The sequence below is a fragment of the Antechinus flavipes genome, chromosome 3, assembly GCF_016432865.1.
Source record: "Antechinus flavipes isolate AdamAnt ecotype Samford, QLD, Australia chromosome 3, AdamAnt_v2, whole genome shotgun sequence".
Taxonomy (NCBI): Eukaryota; Metazoa; Chordata; class Mammalia; order Dasyuromorphia; family Dasyuridae; genus Antechinus; species Antechinus flavipes.
In genome coordinates, this window is record NC_067400.1 from 5,544,727 (window position 1) to 5,568,381 (window position 23,655).

General features: G+C 37.0%; 1 protein-coding gene across 1 annotated transcript; it reads left to right on the forward strand.

The window, feature by feature from the left end:
* Window positions 1–717: 717 nt before the first annotated feature.
* Window positions 718–11,127, forward strand: GMNC (geminin coiled-coil domain containing). Its single transcript, XM_051991640.1, has 4 exons — window positions 718–1,092; window positions 3,323–3,411; window positions 4,047–4,163; window positions 6,642–11,127. The coding sequence occupies exons 1-4, from the start codon at window positions 882–884 to the stop codon at window positions 7,290–7,292; spliced, it is 1,068 nt and encodes a 355-aa protein (XP_051847600.1). The 5' UTR covers window positions 718–881; the 3' UTR covers window positions 7,293–11,127.
* Window positions 11,128–23,655: the final 12,528 nt, after the last annotated feature.

A 23,655-nucleotide genomic window follows, 5' to 3' on the forward strand; every position in this document is an offset into this window, starting at 1 on the left:
ATATAATAATAATATGTTATTATATAGTTACTGAGATGCAGCTGAGAGAACTCACTATGCAAGTTAACACTTAATTTCATTACAACATGCATGTATGAATGTCTGTGTGCAAGTGTCAATCGGCAGGTGCAAAAACAGCCATTTCCAATGCAAGAATTAAGGTCGCAGCCAACTCAGTCCTTGAGTATGGGAACAATATTCCTCAATTGGACAAGTTGGTCATGAACTGCCTGTGGGGAAACAAAAAGAGCACATTCTATAAATCCCTAGTTCTTGTTCTTGTTATTGTTGGGGGATTTCCATCTCGGGCCAATCAAGAAATGTTTCATTTCTTGGGGTCACTCCATCTATTGTGGAATCCTCAGACCAAATGGGCAAGGAAGACAAGACTGCAGTCTTACTGGTTTGGCCCTTTCTCCACTTTGTACTTAATTGCATGAAGTGAAGTCTGAGCAATGTGGGTAAATTAATCTCAGACATTGTGTCTACTCGTACATCTGGAGATTTATTTCACTTTTTTGTTAGAAGAGAATGGAATCATAGACTAGTTTCAAGAACAGGTTTAGGTTGTCTACAACAATTCAGTGAGAATATACTAAAGTTTTAGGATACTTCTTAGAGATTCTGAATTATGTTACTTTCTTATTAGTCTATTAAAGAGCAAGACAAACTAGAATTGGGATGGTCAGTCTGTGTTCAAAAGGATTGGAGTTGGATTTTACTTTCTGGTCAAAGCAAGAAATAGAAAATGATATTAAGTGCACTTTGGCCACTCACAAAAGAAGCCCACAACCATTTCTCCTACCGTCAGTGTTCCTTTTAAGTGTATCCAATGTCTCCTTCCTCCTGCCACCTTTTCTGTCCTGTTTGGTATCACCCACATGCCTGGACCCCACCCCTTGTGTTGTATTTTACAGAGCGCCAGTCTCCCCTGCCAAGATCAGCACTTTGCAGGGGGCCAGAACTATAATTGCCCCCATTCCACCTCAACGTCAGCATCCAGTGTTGACGTTTCCAGGGAAACTTGGGTCTCTTTTTGGGCTGCTGGTCTCCTGGACAACAGAGAGCAGCAACAAGAACCACAGGCAGAGGGTAAGTCTTGCTCTTCTGCTTTCCCCAGCACTGCTCTGGGAGCTCTCCGGCACCAAAATCCACCAATTACACCCAGTGCTGGAAAGTCTCTGGGAAGGGGGAGGGAGTTCTGACTAGCCGGAAAGGGGGACTGCTGGTTCATTTTCAAAGAAACCCAAACCATCATGGATCCAGGAACAAAGAGACCTGCTGGTTTTTCTCTGACAAAGAGGAAACTTAGGGCGGTCACCTTCTTGTGCAACAACATTTGTTTGTTTTTTGGGCCACCATGTGGGATTCTGGGGAAAGGATGAGAGCCATTGTACTCACTGGGGGATTTTTGGTGGCTAGCCAGTATGCACTGTCCAATTTCACTGAGGTCTTTTGGAGTCAAGATGTCCATTGAAGCTCACCCTTTCCTATTAGGGGAGACCTGCCTGGTTGGTTTCAGAGGAGGAAGGGATGTATTCTTGGAGATGTTATCTCCAGAGTCTAGTAAGTGGTAAGTGGTTATTCTCTATAACTAAGAGAATACTTGTATCTTTGGGGAGTGGGCATGTAATGGATGAAGGCTTCCTCCCACATGGTCAAGGTATGGATTTGATGTCTCTTCCTACAAGGTCAGGGTATGAATTTGAATTCTCCCACTATGACTCCTTAATCCCTAACTGCAATAAATATTCAGTTAATGTTGAAAAGCCTTCAGTAATGATATTTATTGCAGAGACATTTTAATTTCTAAGAAAAGAACCTTTTTTTAAATTTTTCATACATGGTATAGAGCAGTTAAAAGACACTGAGATTTTAGTGTTAATGACAGAAAGGGAATTTGTTTCAGCTCCCTACCACCATATACTTTGATATACTCAGATTAAATCAAGAAATTGAGACTCAAATCCCAAACTCTTCTTCTTCCCACTCCTTAAGATGACAGATGACACCACACTTTAGCACAATGAGTTTTTTTTCTTTTTCTTTCTTTCTTTTTTCTTTCTTTCTTTTTTTTTTTTTTTTTTTTTTTTTTTTTTTTTTGCTGAGGCAATGGGGATTAAGTGACTTGTCCAGGGTCATCTAGTAGCCAGGAAGTGTTAAGTGTCTGAGACCAGATTTGAACTCAGGTTCTCCTGACTTCAAGACTGGTGCTCTATCCACTACACCAGGGGTCCTCAAACTTTTTAAATAGGGGGCCAGTTCACTGTCCCTCAGACTGTTGGAGGGCTGGACTATAGTAAAAACAAAAACTTTGTTTTGTGGGCCTTTAAATAAAGAACTTCATAGCCCTGGGTGAGGGGGATAAATGTCCTCAGCTGCCGCATCTGGCCCGCGGGCCATAGTTTGAGGACCCCTGCACTACACCAACTAGCTGCCCTACAATGAGTGTTTTTGGAAAGACAAAAATATCTATTTTTGAAAGGATGATAAGAGAGGGGCATTGTGTGCCCATGTGACCCAGGGAATTTTGCTGCTTCTAAAGTAATTAGTACTTGTTTAGGGGACAAGAAAAAAGACCTAGAGATATTACAGGTACAGCCAAGTGTGACACCAATAAGATGAAATATCACAGGAAAAGGTCCTTAGACAGATGTTCTAATTTCTATACATCTAGCACTATTTACCTAGCTGCCAATGTAATAATTGCCCATGGCAGATATACCTAGAAGGGGCATGATTTTTTTTTTAGGGCACATTTCCATTAGTACCAGAAATTGACCAACAGCCATCAAGACAACATCTCTTCATTGTTTTGTGGTCTACGACTGGCAAAGAAATGTGGAAATGGCCATTGTTCTCAACGGGAAATTACATACACACTAACACACTCTGTGTGTGTGTGTCTATATATATATATAAATATATGTATATATGTATATACATAATCACTAATACATATAGTATATTTCATTAATATATGCCAATATAAACCATAAAGACTTCCTGCATTCGTCCTTTTGAGAATATATGTGTGTGTGTTTTTGTGGGCAGGTGCAGCTATTATTGAGAATATTTTAAAACCAATGTGTGCACAATAGCCAAGTCACCTTTGTGCCACCAGAAGTCAAATTCTGTGGAAATTTTCCCATCATGGACTCACCTGTCTGAAAATGGTAGAAAGTGGCTCAGCCATCTTTCCCTATAAAATCCCTGGCTGGAGTAATTTAGATAATGGCATCTTCACTGTATTGTCCCAAAACCCTCAGGCAGATTCTAGAGAGGGCTAACAATGTGTTGTTCCCTCTATATTTTCCCCCAGAGCAATGCGGTGATTTGGATTTCTTGGTCCGTGAAGATTATGCCAGCGCAGGCAATCAGCTGTCTTCCCAACTCTACAGAAACAAGCAGGTAAGTGTTGATTTTGGGGGATAAGGCAGTCTCCTGAAGCTTTTATAAAAGGTGATAGCTTCTCATAGCTACTCTCCCTTTCACTTCCCCATCTCCTTCAAATGATGGCTTTCATTAAGGGATCACACCTATCAGCAAAAGTCCAAGAAAGTTCATCAAATGAGAGAAGTCGAGGCAATCTTGTCTAACTTTTCTATCATGGGGCTTTTCTTGTGTATTTGTTTGACCTCAAGCCTCATAAAACAATCAAATTGAACCCAGAACCCATGAGAATGGCAGAGAGCAAGGTTCCAGGAGATCCTTTTCTCCGAGTGCCATTATTTCTGTTGGAGTAGTTGTGGGTGGTCCCAGCTTTCCCGCATACATGTCAGTTATTCTCTCAGAGTGGCCATTTTGGAAGTGTCCCAATCTTGTCAAATAGTTTGCAAAGCACAGGCTAAGTTGAAAGCTGAAAACTGAACAATCAAGTGGGGGATGGGAAGACCGGCTGAATGCAGGACTAGAATTTCCTGAGATTGTCTTCAGAAAGCAAACAAAAGCCTAATGGAGGCTAAGCAGGCCCATGAGCCAATTGATGAAGTTACAATGTCAATATTGGCGAGCAGCTTTCACCATTGTGGGCATCTCCTCCCTAGCTTCAAGACACCCTGCTGCAGAAGGAGGAAGAACTTGCCAGGTTACACGAAGAGAACAACAACCTGAGACAATACCTGAATTCGGCTTTAGTGAAATGTCTTGAGCAGAGAGCCAAGGTATGTGATGCTTTCATTATGGAGCCAGAAGGGAGTTTGGGGGTCAGGGAAGGGTTGGAGACTCTTCTGAGTTCCTGGAAGAAATGCACAATGCTGTAAAGGTACTCAGGCGATACACTTTTAATACCTTAGAGTGACTTTATAGCATAATCTAGCTTAATTAGTCAATTAAGAACCTGGTTTATGCCAGGCACTCTGTTGGGTAGTGGAGATACAAATGTGAACTGAGGGGGAAAAGTCCATGATTAAAAGGGCACACTCATGTACAGAGAATTATGTGGGGAGGAAGTGTCACCCTAACTCCTTTATATTATTAGCACATTGGAATCAAGGCTGGATCTCTCCATTCTGCTTAACAAGTTTATATATAAATTTTGTATTTGAGACTTTTAAAGTTACAAGTCCCCTTCAGCTCCCCATTTCTGTTCTTTGTCCTGTTTTTATTTGTGTGATAATCATGATTATCACTCTTTTCATTAACTAACCTAAGATGGCTCCATGTGTTTGTATACAGGAGGAAAGGGAGTTACTCTCATGTGGAGACAGTCAGAAATGACCTTGCTTCTTAGGTCCAAACTCACATGCCAAAGGAGATGGAGATGAGCATGGTGATTCAACAGCTTTTCCAATGGGGAAAATTAGGGCAAAGAGTAATCCATTTTATCTCTATTCCCTTCTACCCTATTTAGAAAGACACCAAAGGGATTCTCCCAACATCCCGGGATGCTTTTCTCTTTCTTTTAGATCTCTTGACACTGAATGGATATTCTATCCCAACAAAATAACCCATTGGTTAGCACTTCTCCTTTGTTCTTTCTTATCTTATTTTTTCTAAAACACTGCAAAAGAGGGGCTTAATTTAAGATAATTTCTATAAAGAAAAGGTTTCAGAGTTGGTTCTTGTACATTCCAGTGATCTCTATATAGAAGGCCTTTTACATTGGTAGATATAAAGTCCCAACTCTAGTCGCTTCTCTCAAAATATAGATGGCTCTTTTCCAAATTTTGATAAATTGTGCTCATTTTCCTCCTTATTTTGGTGTGTCAAGCCAAAAAGGATTTGGTTGTAATACTAGAAGAGAACATTGGGTCTCTCTCCAGGCTCCATCCATGTGGTAGGTGCTATTCTGTTAGGTGACATTTTGAGAAGAGTAAACACCCGAGGTTGAGTTGAAAAGGCAGCTTCAGTACAAGAATGAGGGAAAAGGCCAAGGAAGGAGGAAGTGTATGAAGAAAAGCGAACAAAAATCAATGAAATTCTATGGCAGTAGTGCTTCCATTTTCCTTGTGCCATCATCTTTGGCAGTCTTATGAAGCCTGTGCACCCTTCTCCAAATCATGTTTGTAAAGGCATAAGATAACATATGTAGAATTAAAGAGGCAACAATTATACTGAAATACAGTTATCAAAATATGTTGTTTTTAATGCACCAATGTTGTTTTTAATGCTTCTGTTTTAGGTTGATCAGAAAGTAGTTGAGAAGGAGATGTCAGGGCTGCAGGTTTTGCATTAGGTCTCCTGGGCTGAAAAGATGGGTACCACATGCACCCAAGACTTTTTTTCGGTCCCTCTTGTATCCTTCTTGTTTTGGTGGGCATCGGACATCTGAAAGGATGCTGCTTGGTCATATAAACTGATTTTCACCTCATCCAGTGCCACTTTCATTCTCAGTTTCCTGCCTTGGATTCTTGCCAAAGTTCAGATTTATTTGGATTTAACGTATAATGTTAAATAAGGTGTGTCATCCCGCTAGACTTAAGGATTTTGCTTTTATTTTTTTTTCTAAGTATGAAAAATATCATTTTTGAACATTGTGAAGGCAAATCCAAGGTGTTCTTTAGACGTCATTACTTGCTCCTCCTTACTCCAAGTCTTTTTTTAATAGCTCAGGTGGATTGTTTTCTTTTCTTTGATATTTTGCTTGCTTTATTGAAAGCCACCGAAAAGTTCCTGTGTCATGTGATACAGTTCAAACAGTCCAAAGCTGAAAACTCTGCTTTCCTTTATTGTTATATAGTTCCCTGAGAGGTTGTTAGGGGACGTGGAACCATAGTTTTGGAGCTGGGAAGAATTTTAGAGGTCATCTGTTTTAAGCCAGATAAGGAAATGGAGCCCCAAAGACATGACTGGTCCCTTTGGCTGGATCCAGTTTTGAATCTACCTTTCCCAGCTCCAAGGATAGTGTATTTACCATTATTTCATGCTATTCCAACTTTCCTGAAAGGAGTTATCCAGAAAGCAGTCAGGAAGACCCTTTTCCTGTGAACTATAAGATGAATGACCTAGACATGACTGTTAATGTATATCAAAAGTCATCAGTGGTACTGGGCCTCTGTACTGTATATAAACATGTATTTGAGAATATCAGACACCTCCAATCTCTCTGTTGATTGAACGTGAACAAGGAGTGTCCCTTTTTCCTAAGGCTCTTCATTTTCTGATCTCTTTACCAGTATATCCAATTTTGTCTCCTCTAGAAACTGCTGATGCAGAATGGATCCCCCCACATCTACGGATGTACAGAAAATGGGAAGAGGAAACCAAAGGAGGGCAGGTACCCTGCCTTGGATACGCCCCATCCCAAGAATGCCAAGAGAAACCTCTTTAGTGAGTTTGCTGCCTGTGAGGGGCAGCCGGGTCCACCTGTGGACTCATGGGTCCTGAAAACCCTTGGATTAAAAGACCTTGACACCATTGATGATAGTGTGCCAGCTAACTACAGTGCCTTGCTCTCTCAGCCTGAAAGAAGCACATTTCCACAATTTGCTAGTGAGGAGTCCAGCTACGAACATGGTGGCATTGGGGCTGGCGTTTCTTATGAGAGTGGCCAGGTGGTACCCTTACAGAACACAGGCAGCCAACGGGAGGAGGACTTAGTCTTTTTCTCTGGGGTGCCCAACCAATCACGTGCTTTACAAACCGTGTCTAACCTTTCCCCCAACTCTTTCCCTCCTTTCATCTCACCTGGCTATACCCCTGATGTCTCGCCCAACAAAACAGATGTGGTCTTTTCCACATCCCTGACCCCCCACTGCCACGTGAAAACCCATTCCTTCCAGCAGGGACAAGCTTTTGTGCGGCGAGATGAAGAAGGCTGGAAGTTTACTTGGGTTCCTAAACAATCTTAGGAAGCCCCGGGCCCAACTGGCGAGCACTGCCACAAACCTGCTGTGTTTACAAAGAGCTTTCTCGCACTGGACCCTCATCTTTTGGGACTAGAAATATCCGAAGTCTTCCCTCCTCCCCTCAACTTTTCTACTTTGCTCCTTCCCCTTCTCAGTCTTTAGGGGATCGTTTTACAGAAGCCACACTGAAACATGTCTGTTACTCTTTCACATGCTCCTCGGTTTGTTTACACAGAGGCACTTATGGTCCACTTCCTCTCTTAGCCCTTGGACTTGAAAAGGTATTTTCTTTTTAGTTGTCTATAGGTTGAAAACCTAAATACACAGCTCCCATGATAACCAGTCTGACTACTTCTCTCCTTTAGTTAAGCAGTTTGCACATTTGTGGTTTGGACTTTTGTTCTTCGCCTTGTTTTCTCCCTAAGCTGGCTGTCAGAAGGTGTGCAAGTATGTGGAATGTGTTTCAAGGTCATTTGTCTACCATTGCCCTCAGCCTAGGCCAGCAGGGCTAGCAAGGAGCCCTGAGCCACTGAAGGGCGTTGTGAACAAAGGGTGTGCTCAGGGGGGAAGCTGCCGGTTGGGGAGCCTCTTCATGGGAAGATCAGCTGCCACACCATGGACAGCAGCCACCCCCACCTCCCACCCACAGGAAAGTGATTAGATTTGCAAGCAATTGGGCACTTTCTTAGAGGGCTCCAGCATTTTGTCTCTAAACAGCAATATTCAACGGAGAGGCTTTGCATGAGGGAGTAAGCATCCCTCTCCCCCCACTCCCCAGTAGAAGATAAATTCTCCTGCTTCCCACCCAGGGACTGCCTCTCAACAGCTTTTCTCTTTTGGTGCAATTTAGTTCCAGAGATGCTGCATTGACTAAATAGAAAGTCTTTGTGTACAGAGAAATCAAGACTCTTGCCTTTAATGTTATAAATGTATATTGTGAAATAATCTGAAAGACAATGCAGTCTCTTTAACCTGACAATAGCCCACTTTCCAAGCTAGCTGAGCCCATCATTTCACTTGGAGGTGGAGACTGAATAATTAAATATCCAGAAAATATAGTTCTCTAGGATTAGACTATGAAGGAATGCACAGATAGGCTTCAGATTAAAAGTCAGTGACCCTGACGCTCCCTCTCTTTATTCAAACAAGCAATATTCGTTTGCAATAACATCCATGTTTCTATCTCGCCTTCTCTTAAAGATATTTTCAAAAAAAAAAAAAAAAGGTAAAACACGTAGAGAAAAAGGTATCTAAAGGCTGGAATCTAAATCCTTAAGGTTTAAATCCTTAATCATTCTGCTTTCTGGTGGCTATTGATTTTTCTCACCTGTAAAATATGTAGGAAAACAAATGATCTCACAGACAGATACTAGAAGGGCCTCCGAGCTAGTATAAGTCTAATATGCCAAGAAGAAACTTCATTCATTTTTCAAACTCTATTTCTATCAGACTGAGAGTTCTCAGAAAATTCAAACTACCATAATCTAGATCAGCCTTTACATCAACACAGGGAAATCTCCAAAATCTTTGCATTTGTTGGTATAATATCTGAAGAAAAGAGAGAGAAAGAGGGGAAAAAGGGAAGGAAAGAGGGAGGAAGGGAAGGAAAGAGGGAGAGAGAGATATCTCCTTCAGAAATGACTTTTTAAAGAGAAATTTATGGGGAGAAACAGAAAAAAATAAACTAGACTGAGACAGTGATAGGAAAAGAGGGAATTCTTGTGACCAGTTGCAAATTTTAAATAAAATGTCAAAAATAAGTCAGGTATCAAATTCATAGTAATAAATCACTATTCAGTATGTATTCACTGCATTGGTGTTGAAAGAGAAAAACTGAGTTACTCTCCATGCAATGGAATTATTAGAAAACATGAATTGTAACTTTTGAAATGATTTAAAATGAATTCAGAAGCATTCTGACACACACAGAGAGAAGGAACTGATGGAATATATATATATATATATATATAGTTGAGAATTCTAAGATAAGACTCATCCTATGGGGGCAATGCAAAATAGTGTCTTTTTTTTCAAGAGCCAACTAGAAGGGATAATATACACTGAATTGTGTAAAGAAAAATGATTAACGAAATCAATTTTTTAACAATAAACCCTAAAAAGAAATTGCAAAATAACAAGCCATTCAAATCTTAACAACTTTGCTTGGAACATAGAACAGCATAATGATCTCAGATCTCCAGAATATGGCCACTGCCTTGAAAGGTATGGCTAGTATGACACCATCACTCCCTTGTGCAGTTCTTAGCAATGTCCTCCTAGAAGTTCTCCAGAAATGAGCTATTAAAAGGGGTGAGTGGCCTTCTTCCAGATTCATTAGTATCTCCTGCATATGAAAGAACCACAAAGGTTGTTCATTGGCTGTTCTCACTCCATAGGGTCGGACGGACTTCGTGGCCTTTATTGCTAGGTACATTTTACTAAAATGATTGTTTGAGATGGCCTTTGGTGGCTATTTTATATGGTTTGTTACATCTTAAGCTTTCTTCCCTTTGATTTGAATATAAAATCAATATATATATGTATCTTTCACTTTATCATGCATTATTAATTATGAAGGGGTCCAAATGATAAATTCTCTAACAGCTTGAGAGTGGCATTTAGGTGGAAGCCCTGCTCTCTAAATTAAACATCTAACCTAATCTCTTAACTATGGAATCATTTCCTTGCCCTCTGTCCTGGTAGAACATGCTTTGTAGCTTTGCTACACCATTATTTCCTATGTCAGTAGTCAGTTGGAGAAAAAGCCAACTTGCTCAAATAGTCAGCCACAAATTCTGCCACCCATCTCATCCTTTATTTTTCATGTGTAAAATGAATGACAGGGAGATATAGTAGGTTGTGAAAGAAGTGGTCTGGGCTAATGCTTATGAGAATGAGGCTAAAATTGGATGGGTGAGAATCCCAAGACTAAGTCTGGAAGCATGAACACTTTGAAATATGCCCCCAAATCTCTAGTATGTAACCCAGTGCTGAGGAGTTTTGAACTTAGAAGTTTTTTGGTTTGTTTTTAAAGGGGGTATTAATCAAATTATGAAATAAATAATTGTCATATATCTTAGAGACAAACATGGTTTTAAGGCAAATTTTTAGATTTTTAAGGATTTATGTCTAAAGGGGACTTTATGAATCATTTTACTGATTAAGTGTGTGTGAGAGAGCAGAAGTGGTCTATTTAAAATCACCCAGATAATAAATGATTGGGCTAACATTCAAACCCATGTCCTCAAACTTGAAAATTCAGTGCTCTTTCTATAAACAAAGGTTCTCATCAGGACCTTGGCAATTTTCATGTTTGACAATTATCATTTTCCTATAGGACTAAGACAAAACTACATTTGTTCCTCTTTACCAAAAGAACCAAAGTCGTGACCAATGTTCTTGTTTAATTCTAATTAGATGTAAGTGATCCTGCAATACCACCTGCTGTGAATTGTGTCAATATCCATCTTAACATTCTCTGATTCATTTTAAAGCCTGTGGGATTTTGTTTTCATTATGTGGTCATAACACAGACATGCAAATAAATTCTTATATTTGCTTTTCTTAAAAAAGTGAAATACAAGCTTAATTTAATATTATTTTGTATAGTTTTGATTTGTGTGTGATATTAAAAATCTCTAATTATATGTGAGTCAATCCTGTAATATGTTATGCCTAATAAAAAGAGAAATAATCCAAACCAATGGGACACCATTTATTAAAATCAAAGCTATATTGATTTGTTTTGTATGACAAATGTTTCTAGATTAGTCTGTGAGATGTCTCTTGTAACACAGTAAGCAAATCAAGTAAAACAAATAACAATTTGTTTAAAAAGGTTTCAGTCTTTCATATTTGTAGTATCTGCTTCTATCTTTAAAGAAAATAAAAGTCTATTTTCTCTTCTTCCTACTGCATTAGGGGAATAAAAAAAAAAGAAAAGAAAATTCCTTATAACAAATATGCTCAGTCATGTAAAATAAGTTCCCTAATTGACTGTCTACACAAAGATATATGTCTCATTGCACATGCCAAACGCATTTTCTTTCTGTCAGGGGGCAGGTAGCTCATTTTATCATTGATCCTCTGGAATCATGAATAGGGATGGTGTTGATGAGAATCTTTCCAGCTTTGTTGTTTGTCTTCAAAAGCACAAGAAGAAGTTGTTATTGTACAATTTGTTCTACTGGTTCTGCTCATGTCATTTATCATCTATGTATATAAATTATCTTAATTGTTCGCTTTTCCCAGTATTAGTATATTATAGATACTATACTATTTATATATAGTATATATTAGTATAGATCAGCATTCTTGGCTACTCTTCTGTCTTGGAGAATTGCATGGAGGTGAGGAGGATAAATAATAAAGGATCATACAGATAATTAAATTTGGTTCTACTTGTCTCCAAGGGAGACTCTGCCTTTTTTTTTTAATCCACTCTGCCATGTTCCTTCTAAGAAGAGACTCATGTTCATCTTTCATTATGCAAGATTAGTACTAAAGTCTCTCCTTTAATGTGCTCTCTTTTGCAAATCTTCATTCCTAGCTGTTAGTATTCTCTCTTCCCTTATACATTCTAAGAAAGCTCAGACTAGGTCTCTCTGGTTCCTACTGTACTTGGTAGCATCCAAGTTATTATGTGTAGTTGATGTGGCCCTTTTATTAGATATTAAACTCCTTAAAAATAAGAATTACTTCATTCTTACAATGTTTTCTTTTTGATTTGAAGCTTTGAAACTTGACTGTCACGCTAGTAGTTGTATTTTGGAATTTCCTTAAAAGGGATCTTTTTAAGGTCCAGGCATTTTGTTGTATTTTGCTCATTTTAATTAGAATTTATGTTTGATTTGAACTCTCTTTACCTCTGGGGATGTGTGGATGTTTAATCTGATCTTCTGATTTTATATTCATGGCTACTCCTGGGGGTTTGCAGGTTTTCACTGATTCAAAGATAGCATGCTTCTGGGAGAGTTTCTGTCCCTTCCCTCCAGTCTATACTCTGATATTTACCAAGACGGAACCCTTCGCTCTTCTGACTACAACTGTTTAGAATAACACAAGATTAGCAATTTCTATCTTAAAGGATCAAAGAATTTGGAATACAATATTCTGTAAGTCAAAGGAGTTAGGATTACAAACAATAATAATTTTCCGGCAAAACTGAGTACAATATTTCAGGAAAAAAATTGGTCTTTTAAAGAAATGGAGGACTTTCAAACATTGCTGATGAAAAAACCTGAACAAGGATCAAGAGAGTCATAAAAAGGTAAATAGGAAATAAAAATCATACTATATTAAATAAGGTTAAAAACCATTTATATCCCTACATGAAAATATGATACTTTTAATTCCTAAGAACTTTCTTATTTTTAAGGTAGTTAAGAGGATTACGCCACAGGTATGTGTTCTATATGATTACATGATATTTAAAACAAATCAAAGGGTGAGGAAAAATACACTGAGAGAGGGAAAAGGGGAAAAGTAAAATGGGGTAAATTTAATAAGAGGCATGCTAGAGCTTTTACAGTGAAAGGGAAGATGTGGAAGAGAAGAAAGTACTTGAACCTTATTCTCATTGTGAGAGAAAGAAATAAAGAACTTTTGGAATAAACAGGATAAAAGGAGAGGAAGAGAGACAGAGACAGAGTGAAATAGAGACAGAAAGAAGAATATGAATGAGGTAGTGACAATATTGAGAGAAACGCACAGTAATCACAACTGTGAAAAAGAAATTATAAAACATTTCTCTTAAGACCCATCTCTTAATTGCATAGAAAAATAAATCAAATTTATAAAAAAAATAAGTTCTATTCCCAAGTTGATAAGTGGTCAAATGATATGTACAGACAGATAATAAAAGGAATGCATAGTCATATGAAACATTCCTGTAAATCACTATTTATTGTTGAAATGCAATTAAAAGAACTCTGAACTAGCGTCTCATATATAACATCTTGATTACTATATCATAAAAGCAAAATTACTGGAGGACCTATTGGAAAATTGAAGCAGTAATGGGTTGTTGGTGAAGTTGTGAACTGAGGCAACTATCCTAGAGGGAAATGTAGAGCTATGAACAAAGAATTACAAAACCATACATAGATATGACTCATCAATATGATTACTAGGTCTCTATTCCAAAGAGTTAAAAAAGAAACAAAAAGGAAAAGGACCTATATTTACATAAATATTTATAGAAACTTTTTTTTAGAGTTGGCAAAGAATTGGAAATTGAAGGGATAACTATCAATTGGGAAATGATTGAGCAAGCCATGGAATATGAGTGTAATGAAACACTGTAAGAAAAATGATGAACAGGATTCTTTAAGAAGATCCTTGGAAAAATTTATTTATTTTTCAATTATTTGTTTATTATTGTACTATAAGAAGCTATGAACAAGATGTTTTCAGAAAAATCTAGAAAGAATTACTGTATTGTGCTGAATCAGAAGATGGGTGTACACAGTAATGGGAATATCACACACAGCACTATTGTATGAAGATCAGCTTTGAAAAAATCAGCTACTCATTTTTAAAATGAATGCTAAAATCATTTTTATGTGGAATTGGGAAAGGATGCAATATGAGATAAATATTCTTAAAAATAAAAGTGCAGTATTCAACCTGGTGATGAGCTTCCCTGACATTTACTTACTGGACATTGAGCAGCAGCTATCATCAGCCCACCACGATCAGTCATCAGAGTTGGAGTTAAGCAGTAGTCCTATTTCCATATCTCTATTATTTCAGTTCTTTACATGAGAAGTTTGATAATATCATTATCCATTTCAAGAATTTGCAGTGCCTTCTTGCTGCCTCTATAAGTCTGTCCAAGCTCCTTTAGTATTTTAAGTTTCTTTTTAATCTACCTCCTACCGATCCGAGTATAATTTCACATTGCTTCCCCTCTCTTACCCTATATTCTCCCCAAAAGGCCAATTTATGACATCATCAGACCCACATTTTAAAACAAATAAACTTGACCATTGGGTATAAAATGGCCTGGAATGAAGAGAGGCTTGACCAAACAGACCAGTTTGAAAGCCATGACAATAATCCAAATGAAAGATCATTTGTGTCTAAATTTGCCTAGCTACGTGATAGAGAAAAGGAGGTATACATAAGAGATGATGCAAAGGTACAAATAATAGTACTTGGGAAATGATTGAGTTGTAGGAGGAATAAGGGTGGGCAGTCAAGGATGACATGAAAGTATGAGTTCCATGAGAGTGAGAATTAGATTTTCTGTTTGTGAGCCCAGTGCTGAACATGGTGCCTCATACATAACAGTCACTTATTAAAATTTGTTATATGAACATCATTGAGATTTGTTCCATGGCTCAGTTTCTCAATATAATTATTGCCATGATAGCATGGGCCTGGCTCCATTTCAATGCTTAGTAATTTCTAGCAGTAGAGACTGATTTCGATGTCTAGAGAGGACCAAAGGCTCTTTTCTTCACTCCAATGTGAGCTGCTGGAATGGTGATTGAGGCAAAAGGCCTTCCAGCAAATCATTCCTAGATCAGCCCTCAGTTCTACTCTATGCAAGCAGGTGAATGGATATACTTTGCCAATGTAAAAAAAATGACAAATTTAGAGGAATTAATGGCCATTGTCCAGCTGCTGGCACCAGTGTAAGAAGGACAGTTAGCAGTTTATAGTCAATTATTAATATTGAAAACACATGAAAATGTATATCCATTTTTTTAAATTTAAAATGCCCCAAAGAATAGTCTCTGTGATTTCTCAAAAATCAAACAGAAGATAAAAATCTAATTGAGGATATGTATTTTTAACTACAGCCTTCTATAGATGTGGTCTGTGGTTCACTTCCTGATCTCTGAACAAGCATGCTGAATGAAAGGTCTGACAGGGGAGCAGTTGTTTCACTGCACCTCTGAACCAAGTTTATGTTCTCAACAATGAAACAGGGACAGCATTTTTTAGGCTGATTCTTTGGTTCATGAGAATCCCTTTGAAAGAAAGCCTGCCCCTTTAGGGGAGGGTCCCAAACCAGCCTCATTGCTTTCCCCTTGAATTTTCTACATTCAAGGCTCCCTCTGGGCCCTACAATCCATGGCGGTACAGACTGGGCTAGGCGCTCGGTAATGAGAGAGTACAATGAAATCCCCTCATAAGGAGTGGGCCCCAAGCCAGAACACCCCCTTTCCCACTGGCCCTGTATGACTCAACATCTCACAGGAGCTCCGGGCATATTCTTTGGCCGTCTCAGGCCCCCAATGGGCCATTATGAGACAGAACATGGGAGTGACATCGGTACAATGCAGACAACTGTCACATACTTCAACCAGACTGTTTGTTGTCCCTTGGGTTTTCGGCCTTCTCTTGGAAGTTAGCCTGTTTAGTTGGCTGGGCTTTCAGTATTTTCTGCCTTGGGGTTTGAGGAGTTGGAACAGCCAACGCCCCCTCCCACTTTCCTTGCATAATTTCCAATTAACATGCTGTGGCTAAAGTGTATTACCCTGTCAACATGATGTTGGATTAATTGGGACTCTTGCAACCCAGCCCTTACTGAGGATGCAAGTCAAAATGGCTGGGAGCCTGGAATACTGACCTGACAGTTCTTGCAATCTTCAAAACATGGCATTCTAAAGCAGCTAGAGACAGCCCACAATTGTTATTAATTTTTTTTGCCTCATCTTTTGACACATGGCCATATAGATAGGATACACTGATATCTCTTCCAGATCTGAATATCAAACTATCAGAAGAGGTAACTAGGTAATACAGTAGATACATCACGGATCCAAACTCAGGAAAACCAGAGTTCAGAAATAGTGTCAGACTTTATCTAGGTGGGTGACTTTGAATAAACCATTTAACCTTAGCTCACTTCTGTTTCCTCTGCTGTAAATGGGGATAATAACAGCACCTGCTTCCAAAGGTTGAAGTGATGGACAATTAAGATAAGATTTATAAAGTGCTTACAATGTCTGGCACAAATTTGGTGCTTATAAATGTAATTTATTATTGTTATTATTAATTATTATTACCTTTAAATAAAACAGGGTCTGTTTCAATTTAGTTTCAAAAGGTCTCAGATGTTTCTATTCCACTATAAAAATGCTCTGAGCCTCAAGTTAAGTTTTTTAGGAAACCTAAGAGGTCTCTAGAGTCAGCATTCCTTGTGTTTCACTAGGTTGGCCCCTTAATCAAGGGTGTCCCTGCAGGAAACACTAAAGTAAGATTTAAGTCAAAGCTTTATTTTCACTACAAAAAACAAATCAGAAACAAAAAAACAACAACCACAAAATCCAACACCATAAGATTCAAATCTTTTTCTTGCTCAGTATTCTTCTATAACTCTTTATTGCCTCTAGATTGCAACACAAGATGCTTCCGATGCAAGATCACAGAAACTTATAGAAAAGAAAAATAAATGTTGGAGGGGATGTGGCAAAACTGAAACACTAAAGTACTGTTAATGGAGTTGTGGACATATCAAACTATTCTGGAGAGCAATTAGGAACTATGATCAAAGGGCCATAAAACTCAACGATACTAATGTGAGATCTGTCTTCCAAACAGATGATAAAAAGATAAAAGAACCTACATGTGCAAAAATATTTATCACATCTTTTTGTGGTGACAAAGAATTGAAAATTGAGAGGATGCAGATCAAAATGGGAATAGATGAACAAGCTGTGGTATATGATTATCATGGAATACTATTGTGGGATAAGAAATGAGGAGCAGGATGGTTTCCAAAAAGAAACATTAAAAGACTTACATGAACCGATGCAGAGTAAAGTGAGAATGGTAGGACATTGCACAAAGTAAGAACAATGTTGTGCAATTAACAACTGTGAATGACAACTATTCTCTGTAGTACAATGATTCAAAACAATTCAGAAGGACTGATGATGAAAAACATCATCCACCTCTAGAGAAAGAACTAATGGAGTCTGAATTCAGCTGGAAGCATACCTTTAATATTTTTTCATATGTCTCTTGTGTTTTTTATGGGTGGTGTTTTATTTTGGAGCATGGCTAATATAAAAAATATATTCTGCACGAAGGACCCACATATATTTCCATATGAAATTATTAATTTTGTCAAGTTAAAGGGCAGATTTAGGAAGAGAAAAAATTTTGAAGACAAAATTAGAAAAATAAAGTTGAAATTTTCCCATGTAATTAGAAAAATATTTTTTTAAAAAAGAAAGCAAAAATATCATAGCAATTATTGGATTGCCTCCCCCCTTTTTTTCTGGAATTATTTGTGCTCATGGCTTTTCAAACTTTTCTATGGAGGTTCATTTATCATGTTGAAAGAGTAAATTTTATTCTTTAAAAACCAAAGGGTAACAATGGAAACCCTGGCCCCTTCATCCTCTGTTGTATCTCCTTTATACATACATGTGATCTAGTTATTATTTTTCTCTCCAACCCCACCCCAATGACACCCTTTATTCCACCTTTGGTACTAAATTATATTGTAACTTGTTCTTGACCATGATGAGACTCAATTGTCTTTTGAGTTGTGTCTCAATTCTACCTCACATTTTCCCTCACTCCCCATCTAGAGATCCATTCATTTTTATACATTGGGAATATTGTCAAAGAAATGTTTTGGGGATTGGGAGGAGAGTAAGTGGCTTCAGATTATCCAAAATATAATTTTGTCCATCTGATGATGAATCCTTAATTTTGTTACTTTTGCAATTTACGACATTGATCTTGTCAAAAATCTACATCAGAACCCATCCCTTAGAGGAAGGAATTATAACAATAGGGTAGCATTGATGAGTGGTACCCGCTTTTTAAAAAGATATTATATTTCATTGAATATTTTCTAATTACATGTAAATTTTTACCAATTAAAAAAAATTAAGTTTAATTTCTCCTTCTATCACACTCTTCCCCCTACCTTGAAAAAACAATTTTTATCAATTATACGTGTAAAGTATCAAAGATATTTTTTCCTATTAACCATGCTGCAAAAATATAAATAAATAAATAAAACAATAAAAAAAAGTTAAATATGCTTAAATCTGCACTTAAAGTTACTTGGTTCTTCCTTTGAAAGTGAAGAATATTTTTTTTTGTCATGGCAAGTGTCTTTGGAATGGCCTTAGATCATTGTTTTGATCTAATCAACTAAATCTAATCACAGTTGATCATAATTATAATATTGCTATTACTGTGCAGAATGTTCTCCTGCTTTTGCTCATTCCATGTTGCTTGAGTTCATATACCTTTTCTTTTTTTTTCCTGAAATCATAATTTCTTATAGCACTATACCATTTCATTATGATTATATACCATAAATTATTCAGCCTTTCCTCAATTGTTAAGTATCCCTTAAATTTCTATTTTTTTTTGTTCTCCTTTCTTGATGTATCTGTTATCATTGGATCAATGCTCAATATGCTTGAATCTGTTCTTTAAATTCTTTAAGCTTTTTTGGGGGAGGAAGGACTGTTTTGTGATTCTGTATCTGTTATGTCTCAACCCTGTCATCCCACCTCTTATTTATCAGATATTGCTTGGAGAATAGCTCTTATGCTGAAAGGTCTCATGAGGTAGTTGATAGAGTACCATCTGGTAGTCAGGAAGAACTATATTCAAGATCTGATTCACACATGTTTGATATGTGATTGATAATAGATGTTACACATTCTCTCAGTTACCCAGGCATTTCTCATAAGTTACAGACAAATTATCTTGGCCAATCTCTCTACATGTACTTTTAAATCTCATCCCGTCTTTTTCCAAAAGATTGCCCCCTCAATTATCCTATGCCCCTCTTAAATATTCAATCTCTGCCTCTCTACTGGATCTATCCCTGTTGTAACCAAACATTACTCATGCTTAAAAATCCCTCATTAGATTTCATAATGAATACCATCTCTCATGTGTCTCTTCACTTTCATGAGATTACTTTAAAAATGTGTTTATCCTCAGCACCTCTACTTCCTCAACCCATATTCACTTCTTAGCTTGATAACCTGGTTTCCTACCTCCTTCTGAAATTCATATCACTCTCTTCAAAAGTATACATGTTTTTTATTGACAAATCTGATAATTTTCCCTCTTATCCATCTGGATTTCTCTTTAGCATCTGACAATACCTGTTCCTCCTGTATACTCTCCCCTTTTTGGTTTCTTAGAATAGGGCTTTTTCTTGGTGCTCCTCAGCGATCAGACTACTCCTTCGTAAACTCCCTTGTTGGGTATTTTGTCCAGGCCAATCTCAGAAACTCTAAGGGCATCTTGGCCATCTTTTCTGGGCTTTATTCACTTTTTATGACCCTTTGGTTGATGATTGGATGCATAGTTCGCTATTGTCTTTAGAATAAAAACGTTAGGTTCCCTATCTTGCTTAAAAGCTTGTCTCCTTCTGCCCTCTTCTCCAGTATTACATGAGAGTCTCCTTCACCAACTGAATGAGCCACTACCTCTTTTTACTATCCCCCACTTCTAATAATCTATCTCCTATCTCCATGTCTTGTACTGGCTGTTCCCATTCCTGGAATGATCTTTCTCAAGACTCAGCTTAAGTGCCATCTTCTGTAGGATACCTTTCCTGGCCCTGCCCTTTAAGGTTACCTTGTATCTGTTCTGTATGTATGTTCTATATATCAATTTGCCCACATATTCCATTCCCCATTAGAACATAAGCTTATACCATTTTTGCTTTTTCTTTCTATCTCTAACATAATACAATGACTGTTACTCCTTATCGCATGACTGGATTATTTCAATAGCATTTTAATCTCTTTTCCTGCCTCAAGATACTCTGAATTCCAAGATATCCTTTACTCAATTGCATTTATTTTTCTTATAATACAGGTCATTGTGTGGCATCCCTTCTCCCCCTGAATATTTGATATGACATTATTTTGAAAAGTACCTGTTTATATCCTTTCACCATTTTTCAGTTGAAGAATGATACTTTTTAACTTGTTTTTTTACATATCTGAGAAATAAAGTCTTTATGAGGAGAAAAAAAACTTGTAAATGTTTTTGTTTTTTACAGTAATTATCAACTATCCTCTCTCTCTTCTCCCTCTCCCTCCTCCCTTCCTTCCCCCTCCCCGTCTCCTTTCACTCTTTTTTCAGAAGTGTTTATCTTCCAATTTTTACCTCCTCCAATATGACCTCCTTTTTATCAGCCGCCTCCCTTCTCTTATCCCCTTTCCTTCCTACTTTTCAGTGTGATAAGACAGATTTTTACGAATAAATGACAACTGAATGTATATGTTATTCCTTCTTTGAGTCAATTCCAATGAGAGTAAGTTTTATACATAGGCTATTCCCTCCATTTTTTCCTAGCTTCCTTTCCATAGTAAAATCTTTTTTGGATCTCTTTTATGTCAGATAACTTATTCCATTGTCCCTCTAGCTTCGCCCCTCCCTCAAGGCATTAACCTTTTTCATCTTTTAAATCCATTCATTCATGGATTTAATTATTTATTTTAAGATAAGCATCCAATCTTAATCAACTCATACCCATGATTTTTATTTAAGAAAGCCCTTCTAACTACCCTAATAATGAAAAAGTTTTTAGAAGTTACAGGTATCATTTTCCCATGTATGAATGTAAACAGTTTAACCTTTTTGAATCCTTTATGATTTCTCTATACTATTTGATTTTTGAGACTTCTTGTGAGTCTTGTAATTAAAGTCAAATGTACTATTCAACTCTGCTCTTGTCATGCTCTATTTCATTGACTATTTTTCCCCTGAAGGATTATACTCAGTTTTGCTATGTAGGTGATTCTCAATTATAATCCTAGCTCTCTTGCCCTCCAGAATATTATGTGTGTAAATGTAAATGTATATATGGGTGCATGTATATTTGTATATGTGTGTGTGTGTGTGTGTGTGTGTGTTTCCTATGACTACTATTTATTGATTCTTTCTCTGGCCAGAAAATCCCTTAGGATTCAAAATATATCAATATTATCTCTGCTACCTCAGGGTCTTTCCTAGCACAAGGTCTAATTTGTCACTATTTATTCCCTTTCCCTATTATATGTCACCTACTAGGAAAATTCCCTAGGAGTTGTCAAAAATCACACATATGCATTTGAACTAATTGCTAAAAAGTGAATAACCAGAATGCAAGACTCTCTGATTGAGACAATCTCTAAGAAAATAAGGTAGATCAACTAGGTTTTCATTCTGCCTCTGCCACTCAATTGTTGGTTAATAATCTTGAGTCAGCTCAGTGCTCTTATCAAGATGTGAGGTAGTTTAACTGTGGGATTTCTAATGTCCCTTCAGCCTTTTGAGCCTATGGTATGAGCAAGCCTGAACAAAGTATAAGTTACTAGGAAAGCAATATAACCTTAAACCAAGCACTTGAGTTACTCAGGACCAAGTTTTTGCCTGTCTTTTCATCCGTAGTGCTTAAATTAGTGCTAGCACCTAGAAAATAATAAATCTTCATTATTTTAGGATCAAATTTGAATGAGAGTTTAATGTAACCCTGCTTCTTCACTAAACTCGAGTCACATTAAAATTGGATAACACAAGAAAAAAGAATTTGACAAAAAACACCCATTTCTATGAAAAACATTAGAGAACATAGGAATCAATAGATTTCCCTTAAAATGATCAGTAGCATCTATTTAAAACCATCAGCAAGCATCATAAGTTATGTGGATAAACGAGAAGCCTTCGCAATAAGATCAGGGGTGAAACAAGGTTTCCCAACATTACAATTAATATTCAAGATTGTTTTTGAAATATTAGCTTCAGCAATAAGAAAAGGAAAAAAAATTAAAGGAAGTAATTAATGAGAAAACAAAATTATCACTCTTTGTAGATGATGTGATGGTATATTTAGAAAATCCTAGAGAATCAACTAAAAAACTACTAGAAACAAATAATAGCTTTATCAAAGTTTCAGGATAAAAAAATAAATCCACATAAATCATCAAGATATCTATTTTCCCAACAAAATGCAGCAGCAAGAGATACAAAAAGAAATTACATTCAAAATAACTGTAGATAAACATTTGGGAATCTGCCTGCCAATATGAACTTAAAAACAAACAAACAAAAAACTTTCCACACAAAATCCACAGATTTAAACAATTGGAAGAATATTAAGTGGTACTTCAAGCTATTATAATCAAAATGACAATTCTAGCTAAATTAATCTACTAATTCAGTGCCATACCAATCAAACTGCCAGGAAATTAATTTATGGAGCTAGAAAAAAAAAAGTTCATTTGAAAGAACAAAAGGTCAAGAATTTCAAGGGAATTAGTGAAAAAAAAAATGCAAAAGAAGGTGGCCTAGCTGTACCAGACCTAAACCTATATTATGATGCAGTGATATTCAAAATCATTTTGTACTGTCTAAGAAATAGAGTAATTGATCAGTGGGGTTAGGTTCACAAGACACAATAGTCAATGACTGTAGCATTCTAGTGTTTGATAAAACCAAAGACCCTGGCTTCTGGGATAAGAACTCGCTATTTGACCAAACAAATTTTGGGAAAAATTGGAAAACAATATGGCAGAAACTAGGCATTGACCAACACCTATTATCCTATATCAAAATAAGGTTGACATGGATTCATGATTTAGAGAAAAAAGAGTGATGTTATAAGCAGATTAGGAGAACAAAGGATAGAATATCTATTGGGTCTGTGGATTGGCAAGGAATTTGTGGCCAAAGAAGAACTAGAGTACATTATGGAATGTGAAATAGATAATTTTGATTATAGTAAGTTAAAAAAGCTTTTGTACAGACAGAACCAATTTAGACAAGATTAGAAGGGAAGCAGAAAACTAGGGAAAACAATTTACATCCAAGAGTTCTGATAAAGGCCTCATTTCTAAAATATTTAGAGAAATGATTCAAATTTATAAGAAGACATTGTTAAACTGATAAATGGTCAAAAGATATGAACAGAATTTTCAGATGAAGAAATTAAAATCATTTCTAGGCATATGAAAAAATGCTCTAAATCACTATTGATCAGAGAAATGCAAATTAGGACAACTCTTACATACTACTACATACCTCTCAGATTGACTAAGATGACAGGAAAAGATAATGATAAATGTCGGACGACTTGTGGGAAAACTGGGGCACATATATTGTTGGTAGAGTTGTAAATTTATCCAACCATTCTAAAGAGTACATGCCCAAATTATACATAAAGGGTTTTCAACTGTGCATATCCTTTGATCCAGCAGTGTCTCTATTAATTCTGTATCCCAAAGAGATCATAAAAAAGGGAAAAGGACCCACATGTGCAAAAATGTTTGTGGCAGCCCTTTTTGTAGTGACAAAGAACTGGAAACTGAGTAGCTGCCCATCAGTTGTAGAGAGGCTGAATAAGTTATGGTACATGAAAGTTATGGAATATTATTGT